Source organism: Malaclemys terrapin, chromosome 18, assembly GCF_027887155.1.
Source record: "Malaclemys terrapin pileata isolate rMalTer1 chromosome 18, rMalTer1.hap1, whole genome shotgun sequence".
Taxonomy (NCBI): domain Eukaryota; kingdom Metazoa; phylum Chordata; order Testudines; family Emydidae; genus Malaclemys; species Malaclemys terrapin.
Window position 1 is genome coordinate 21,541,483 of NC_071522.1, and position 9,138 is coordinate 21,550,620.

At 55.9% G+C, this 9,138-nt stretch overlaps 1 protein-coding gene across 1 annotated transcript; it reads left to right on the forward strand.

Annotated features, from left to right (window-relative positions):
- The first annotated feature begins 210 nt into the window (after nucleotides 1–210).
- LOC128825896 (C-C motif chemokine 4-like) lies at nucleotides 211–8,643 on the forward strand. The gene is made up of 3 exons (XM_054008782.1): nucleotides 211–351; nucleotides 5,360–5,474; nucleotides 8,155–8,643. Exons 1-3 carry the CDS (start codon nucleotides 279–281, stop codon nucleotides 8,246–8,248), a joined length of 282 nt encoding a protein of 93 aa, XP_053864757.1. The 5' UTR covers nucleotides 211–278; the 3' UTR covers nucleotides 8,249–8,643.
- The last annotated feature ends 495 nt before the right edge of the window (nucleotides 8,644–9,138 follow it).

A 9,138-nucleotide genomic window follows, 5' to 3' on the forward strand; every position in this document is an offset into this window, starting at 1 on the left:
CGCTGCATGTCCTAGGTGACTGACGACAATTGCAGGTGTCAGGTAAATCCCCATCCCCTTTTGGCACAAGAATAATTCCTCCCATGCCCGGCTCTCCGGGAGCTTGGCCAAACCGTGGAAATTTGCTGGGTTCCCCCCTCCTCTGCTTCCTGAAGCCAAGTGTCATCCTCGGGCAGACAGCCCGATAAAAGCAGCCCGGGGAGGCAGATCCAGCCAGAAGGCTCCGTTGCAGCCGACTCCTGTTCACCGGCCCCAGCAGGACCCTCCTCTGTCTCACCATGGCAAAGGCAGCCGGGCTTGTCTGTGCGTTTCTCCTGCTGGCTTCGTTCTGCTGCCAGGGCCTGGCTCAGAGTGAGTACGGGTGCCCCCTGCCGCCGCCTCCACAGGGAGACGGGAGCTGGGTCAGGGAGCACCACGGGATCTCAGTGCAGGGGCAGATGCAGGGAGGTGCCAGGGCATGGCTGGGGTGCGGAGGGCAGACCGCACCGAGAGACAACAGACGTAGGGCCTGGGCCTGCTCTCACTTGGGTGTCTAGCCGGGGTGACTCCAATGGAGCTGCCAGGGCGTGACGCCGGTGTAGTGAGCAGCCAATCAGACTCAAGCGGTGGTCCCTGTATCGCGGTGACATAATGAATATGGCCCTGGCTTCCTGCTGCTGGGCACCTTGGGTGGCATCCCATCTCTGCAACCAGGGCAAACAGTGACCATGTTATTCTGGTGGCATTCTACACCTGCGCTCTACCCGGGGGTCAGTTACAACAGGGGAGAATCAGGCCTGGTGGGTTTTAAATGCTCGAGGATCTACTGCTCGAAATATGGGACTATCCCCAGATGCTGTGGCGCTATTTCACGCACCGCGTGCTGGGGAACAGCATGAGAGAATTCCACACTTGTAAAACTAAACTGGCTCTTTATTACGAGCCCTATTTACGGACCTGCTGCAAGTGCAGCCGGCATTCCAGCCATAGGCACACAGACTGAGCTCCTGGTGTCTCCTCCAAACTCTTCCCTCCTGGCCTGTGCTCCTCCCTCCGGGTTCCATGCAGGTTGCCGTTGGCGCAGTGCTCTCTGAAGGGCACATATGGCACAGCCTGTCTGTGGGAATGATACTGCGGGCGAGATCCATAGGTGCTATACTGCTCCTAACATCACGGGGCAGCCATAATGCCCTCTGAGGAATAGGACCTGTGCAGAGGTGGATGGGGATACTTCAGGGCTGGACCCGTGGGGGTGGAGGTGACCTGCCTTCTGTGGAGAAAGAAGTGGTTCAGGACTATTTAGAAAAGCTGGACAAGCACAAGTCTATGGGGCTGGATGCGCTGCATCCGAGGGTGCTAAAGGAGTTGGCGGATGTGATTGCAGAGCCATTGGCCATTATCTTTGAAAACTCCTGGCAATCGGGGGAGGTCCCAGATGACTGGAAAAAGGCTAATGTAGTGCCCATCTTTAAAAAAGGGAAGGAGGAGAATCCGGGGAACTACAGGCCAGTCAGCCTCACCTCAGTCCCTGGAAAAATCATGGAGCAGGTCCTCAAGGAATCAATTCTGGAGCACTTAGAGGAGAGGAAAGTTATCAGGAACAGTCAGCATGGATTCACACAGGGCAAGTCATGCCTGATTAACCTAATTTCCTTCTATGATGAGATAACTGGGTCTGTGGATGAGGGGAAATCAGTGGATGTGTTATTCTTTGACTTTAGCAAAGCTTTTGATACGGTCTCACACTGTATTCTTGCCAGCAAGTTAAAGAAGTATGGGCTGGATGAGTGGACTATAAGGTGGATAGAAAGCTGGCTAGATCGTCGGGCTCAACGGGTAGTGATCAATGGCTCCATGTCTATTTGGTAGCCGGTATCAAGCGGAGTGCCCCAAAGGTTGGTCCTGGGGCAGGTTTTGTTCAATATCTTCATTAATGATCTGGAGGATGGTGTGGATTGCACCCTCAGCAAGGTTGCAGATGACACTAAACTGGGAGGAGTGGTAGGGTAGGGATAGGAGGGTAGGGATAGGATACAGAAGGACCTAGACAAATTAGAGGATTGGGCCAAAAGCAATCTGATGAGGTTCAACAAGGACAAATGCAGAGTTCTGCACTTAGGACAGAAGAATCCCATTCACTGCTACAGACTATGAACCGAGTGGCTAGGCAGCAGTTCTGCAGAAAAGGACCTAGGGGTTACAGTGGATGAGAAGCTGGATATGAGTCAACAGTGTGCTCTTGTTGCAAAGAAAGCTAATGGCATTTTGGGCTGTATTATTGGGGGCATTGCCAGCAGATTGAGGGAGGTGATCATTCCCCTCTATTTGACATTGGTGAGGCTTCATCTGGAGTACTGTGTCCAGTTTTGGGCCCCAAACTACAAGAAGGATGTGGAAAAATTGGAAAGAGTCCAGCGGAGGGCAGCAGAAATGATTAGGGGGCTGGAGCACATGATTTATGAGGAGAGGCTGAGGGAACTGGGGTTATTTAGTCTGCAGAAGGGAAAAGTGAGGGGGGAATTGATAGCTGCTTTCAACTACCTGAAAGGGGGTTCAAAAAGATGGATCTAGACTGTTCTCAGTGGTGGCAGATGACAGAACAAGGAGTAATGGTCTCAAGTTGCAGTGGGGGAGGTCCAGGTTGGATATTAGGAAAAACTGTTTCACTAGGAGGGTGGTGAAGCACTGGAATGGGTTCCCTAGGGAGGTGGTGGAATCTGCTTCCTTAGAGGTTTTTAAGGCCCGGCTTGACAAAGCCCTGGCTGGGATGATTTAGTTGGGGATTGGTCCTGCTTTGAGCAGGGGGTTGGACTAGATGACCTCCCGAGGTCCCTTCCAACCCTGAGATTCTATGAAGATAGAAGGAGAAGTGACTGGGTCAATTTCTTGCCACAAGCCCCTGGGGCCTATTTGCATGCTATGCAAATTGGCTGCCCTAGTCTGCACCTGCCCTTCAGGCCTGGCATGAGGCAGACCCAAGCCAGCTCCACTCCGGCCCTGTGCCCCTAGCACTGGCACCGGGAGGAGTTTGCCTGTGTGCCTATTGGGCCGGATCTCGCTCTCACGTACGCTGCTGTCACTCTGATGCGTCCGGGGGGGTCACTCCTGATTCCCCGCAGCAGGAACAAGGGCAGCAGCAAACCCTTCCAGCCTAACCCAGCCAGAGCCTCGCTACCGCCAGCTGGCATTGCACAGACAATGGCCTCACAAACCGTGGGCCAGATTGTGCCAGCACCATAGGCGCGCGCAGCACGTTTCATTAGGGTGTGCACCCAGGGAATTATTTTTTTTAAAGGCGATCTTCATAAAGGTTGGGGTGTGGGAGGGAGTGCGGAGTGTGGGAAGGGGCTCAGGGCAAGGGATTGGGGCAGAGGAGGGGTGCGGGGCGTATGAGGGGGCTCAGGAAAGGGGGTTGGGGTGCAGGATGGGTGCAGGGTGCGGCAGGGGGCTCAGGGCAGAGGGTTGGGGGCAGGGGGCAGGCAGGGAGTCGGGGTGCAGGATGGGTGCAGGGTGCGGCAGGGGGCTCAGGGCAGAGGGTTGGGGGCAGGGGGCAGGCAGGGAGTCGGGGTGCAGGATGGGTGCAGGGTGCGGCGCAGGGGGCTCAGGGCAGAGGGTTGGGGGCAGGGGGCAGGCAGGGAGTCGGGGTGCAGGATGGGTGCAGGGTGCGGCGCAGGGGGCTCAGGGCAGAGGGTTGGGGGGCAGGAGAGGGCTCAGGGCAGAGGGTTTGGGTGAGAGGTGCAGGCAGGGGGCTCAGGGCAGAGGGTTGGGGGGCAGGGGACAGGAGGGGGCTCAGGGCAGAGGGTTTGGGTGAGAGGTGCAGGCAGGGGCTCAGGGCAGAGGGTTGGGGGGCAGGGGGCAGGAGGGGGCTCAGGGCAGTGGGTTTGGGTGAGAGGTGCAGGCAGGGGGCTCAGGGCAGGGGGTCGGGGTGCAGGAGGGTAGGCTGTTTGCAGGCGGGCACCGGGCTGGGGATTTGGGCTCCCCCGTCCTGGCAGGCAGGCTCGGGGGCTGGGCAGAGGGGGCCGAGGTGGGCTCTTGGGGCCAGGCCAGGCAGAGGCAGTCAGGGTGGATCGCAGTGGGGCCGGGCTGCTCCTGGAGCTGGACTCAAGGCCAAGGGTGCCGGGCCCCCGAACAGCACTGGGGAGCTGAGTTTGCAGCCAGGCTCCGGGGGGGCCTGTGGGCCAGGCTCGCCCCCTGCTCTGGGCCCTCTGGCTCCTGGGCCCCACTTAAGGTGGGCTGGGCCCACGGACAGTGCTGGGAGCCGCAGGCGGGTTTGGGGCCCCGGGCGCTAGAGGGGGCAGCTGCCTTGGGGGGAGGCTGCGGCAGCGCCCCCACGAGCCCCACGGGCCACCTTTAGCGGCTGTGTCGGTGCTTCCGGGTGGGAGGCTGCCAGCGAGCACATGGGGCTGTTAAAGCAGCCGGGCCAGGCCCTGGGGAAGGGGAGCCCGGCTCAATGGGGTGCAGGCAGGGAGGGGGAGGAGGGGTTCAGGCTCCGGCCCGGCGCCGCTTACCCGCAGCGGCACGCTCCCTGCCTGCCTGCCCTGGCCCCGCGACGCGCCGCTCAGCATGTCCCCGCGCAGCCCCGGGGGAGTGGGGGGGCGGCACAGGGCTCTGCACACTGCCCTTGCCACACCTCCAGGTACCTCCCCCGAAGCTCCCATTGGCCGCGGTTCCTCGTTCCCGGCCAATGGGAGCTGTGGAGGTGGTGCCTAGAACAACCGCCCCCCCACACGTGCCCGAGGGATGTGGTGCGGTGCCAGCCACTTCTGAGTGGGCATTAGGGTGTGCCTAAGCACACCTGGTACACCCCGTGCGCACGCCTATGGCCAGCACTTACCCCAGTGTGAATCCACTGAGCAACCTGCAGTAACTCTCGATTCACACCAAAATCCACTGAGCTTACTGGAGTGACTCTGGATTCACACCCAGATCAGTGAGGGCAGAGTCAGGCTGGGAAAAGACACCAGAACTTATTACTGAGATACTGCCACCATCTGGGCCACGCTTCCTCAGGATTCCCCTAGGCAACCTCCATGAGCTCCATTAGCTTCTCACATGAGTGAGGATGGCCTGGCTAGGCCCACAGGGATCAAACGATTGGAAGAGGATATTGGGTCCTGGTGACATCCTGTAGTGCAATGCTCTGAGAGGGCAGGACTGGGCCAGGCCCTTACCCTGGTGCGCAGTGTGTGTGTGGGGGACCCAAGTGTGTACTATGTATAAAGGCCCAGGCGGGGGTGGGGAGGCTGCGGTGCCACCTGCTCTAGGGCTGACCCAGTCCAGCTCTCCCCCTCTGCCCTGGGTTTGGGGAAGGGTCCCAGCGGGGGGGGGGTCCCATCTAGCTGGGGTCACCCTCATCCATGAAGCTTTCCTGTTCTGTTAGGAGGCTCTGCTGTGCCGGACAAATGCTGCTTCAAATTCCAGACAACGAAGCTCAAGAGAGACAACACAGTCAGCTGTTACAACACCAGCCCAGCGTGCCCGCAGCCAGGCGTGATGTGAGTATCCTCCAGGGCAGTGCCCCTGGGAACAACGGCGGGGGGTGGGCAGGGGACTGAGGCAGGGGCAGGAGGAGGGGATTAGATAGCCAGGGACCAGGTAACAACAAAGGGAGGTGACAGGGGAGAGGATAGATACCATGAACTAGCATCAGAGCCGGCTTTCCAGATGCTGGGACTCCCTGTAGCCAAACGTCCCCGGCCTTTCCTGCTGCTCCCTGGGGCCTCCCGGTGCAGGAAGGACCCTAAAGCGGGTCTGGATTAAGTGGTGCCGTGTCTCCGGGCACCCCAGGATGTCTCAGCAGCACCGGTTTACTTTCACATCGAGTCTGGCCTTTCCCGGAGCCAGTGGGGATTGGCCTCTGGGAGAAAGGCTCCAGAGAGACGGCAAGAATCCAGCTGATTATCTCTGGGTCCCTGGGATCTGCTTCCTTTGGGTTGGTCACCGTTAAACCTTTGATCAGGAAATCCAAGTGGGCACCATCAATATGTGGAAAAGGCCTCTGCTTCTTTGGCACCACGGGCCCCGGCGCACATGCCATCCTTAGCTCTGATAGCGTCTTTTCCAGGGCCACCAGCTGCGATGGATAAAGGCGGGACGGTAAACAACCAGCGCTGGTAACTCTCATAGAACGTAGACCCTGTGCCCATCGGCACAGAGGGAACGAGCCAGCCAGCCCCTGTGTGACGTTACAAGCAGAACTCTCTCTAGCTGGAAGGGCCGTCCCGCTCGCCAGGAGGGCTCAGCAGCTCGTCAGGACTCAGGGTGAGTCCTGGCGTAGAAAAGGAGTGAAAGAGGCTGGCACTGTGCCTCAGTGGGTCACAGTTGAGAATACCAGATTCAGGACAAATGGCTGAGACATGGGGCAGACCCATCCCAAATTGGTGGTTATTCTGCCATAAGATCTACCAAACCAGTAACAAAAGTAAACGTTCGTCTCCCCACACTGGTTAACAAGAAGTCAGAAACGCAGCCTCCTTAGGTATCCCAGCCCTTATCTCACCATCCGGACACTAGACTTAATGATAAGGAGTCCGGTGGCACCTTAAAGACTAACAGATTTATTTGCGCGTAAGCTTTCATGGGTAAAACCCCACTTCTTCAGCTGCATGGAGTGAAAGTTACAGATGCAGGCATAAATATACTGACACATGAAGAGAAGGGAGTTACCTCACAAGTGGAGAACCAGTGCTGACAGGGCCAACTCAGTCAGGGTGGATGTGGTCCACTCCCAATAATTGATGAGGAGGTGTCCATACCAAGAGAGGGAAAATTGCTTTTGTAGTGAGCCCAGTCCCTCTTCCAGCCCAAAGTGCCACCGGACTCCTCGTTGGTTTTGTGGATACAGACTAACACGGCTACACCCTGATACTTAATGATGAGGGATTATTTAAAACCAGTTTCATCAACCAAAGGCTTCTTTTAATCCCAAGAGATCAACCACACACCCAGGCCAATATACCCCTCTACCCTGATAGAACGCTGTCCTCGGGAGCCAAAAAATCTTACCGCATTATAGGGGAAACCGCATTATATCGAACTTGCTTTGATCCGCCGGAGTGCGCAGCCCCACCCTCCCGGAGCACTGCTTTACCGTGTTATAGCCGAATTCGTGTTATATCGGGCCACGTTATATCGGGGTAGAGGTGTATAACTCAGATTTTACCCAATAATCATGCAGTTGCCAATCCTTTAGTATCTAATATCTAAAGGTTTATTTATAAGCGAAAAGAACGAGGTGAGAGTTAAAATGGTGAAAGGAATGAAATACATTCAAACGTTGCAGAGTTCTTGTATCGGGTTTGTAGCAGTGATGTCACACTGCTGGCTTGTTCAGTCTCTAGTAACTTCCAAATGATGGGCAGGTCCTCATTGGAACGCTCCTTTTAGTGTCAGTCCATAGTCCAGAGATCGGAGCAGGAAAGAGGGAAAATGGAGATGCTCCCAAAGGTTTGTATACCTTCTCCCATGGGGAGGGGCAGCTCTCAGTCTTAGACTGTGGGAAAGTATAGGCACAAGATGGAGTCTAGAGTCACATGCCCTTGCATGCTTCGATGGCTAAAATGTCCACGGGAAGGCCCATCCGGCGGGAATAACCTTCTTCCTGTGGCCCATTGTGTTCATTAAAGGGCCATCTACTTGAATGGTCCATTCACAATGTGCTGACCAGACTGGATGTAAATTACCTTGTGGGAGTTACCCCAGGAGCAAACACATTTGAAATACTGGTACATAGTCAATATTCATAACTTCAGCTACAAACATGATACATGCATACAAACAGGGATAATCATATTTAGCAAATAGTGACTTTTCCATCGACACCTTCATATATGATTTGTTGCAATTATAGAACAGTTGTAGCAACAGTGATCTACACGGTCATATTTTAATCATGGGGTGGAATAGGGAGTTGGGGGAGGGGGGACAGACTGCCAGGGCAGGAAGGAGTTAACAGCTTGCACTCATGTCCCTGTCACTGACCTGTAATCTGGCTGGGCCATCACAGTTCTGTACTCCGGCTGGGCTGTCTGGGATCCCCCGAACAGGAGACCAGTGCTGGCCCATTGCACCCACATCCTGCTTTGGGGGGCACTTTGGCCAGAGTTTCACCCCTGGGTTTCGTACCCTCACCCCACCATTGCCGTCTCCTGGCTGATTCACTGTTTTCCTTCGTAGATTCAAAATGAAAGAAGGCCAGGAGATCTGTGCCAAGCCTGACAAGTCCTGGGTGAAAGAATACCAGCAATTTCTCAGCCCTAATAAAGCCTGAGGGCCACTGGGAGACGAGCCAGGAGTTCCCGGCCACAGGCGCAACTTGCTTGCTGTGCACATGTCTCGTGGCACAAGGGAATCCATGTTAAGCTTCATCTAGCAAGCACGTTCCTGTCTCGCATCTGCAATTATATAATCACCTGTGCTGAATGCTGGTTAATAGCTGTGGTTATTCTGACATGGTCCCTTGAGAGAACGGAAGGACAGGGGCCCTGAAATGGGGAGGGGGCTGTTGTCCCAGCTGTCAGTCCCATGATGGAATTCATCTAGTAGCAACCTCTAGGAGCAAAATATTCTTCACTCAAGGGGTTTCCACCGCCTCTCTTTACCCCTCCGCGGAGCGACCTTCCTGAGGTTTCAGCTACAAAGCCCCCTCTGCTGAGATGTCCCCGCCCGCTGTGATCGCCTGATTTGCTTGATAGCATCAATAAAAATCCCGACTGCCTGAGCAGCAGCAGAGTCTGTTGGTCTGGTTGCGACTCGTTAAAAGCCATCCTCCTCCTGTGCTATTCAGCCCTCAGACCCGCAAACAGCGCAGGGTGAAGCTGGGTTGCTCCTGTGAAGCCCCAAGGAGCAGAAATAACCAAGGCAGCTCTGTGTCCGGTTGCTATCGCCTCAGTGCCCCTAAACGGAGAGGAAAAATCCCTCCAGGTGCTCCTGGGAGGCAGGGAAGCAAGAACATGAGAAAAGACGTGGGGTTAGGCCCTAGAGCGTCTGGCCTCTCAAACTAGCCCGGAGAAAGCAGATAGTAGGGAACAGACTAGAGGGGTTCTTACAAAATGTTTGGTGGCCTCAGAGTGTGGCTACCAACCCTTGCTGGTGGCCGCTCTGAGACTTTTTCCTAAAATACTTAATTAACTTTAGGAAAAAGCAAACAAATACGCCGCT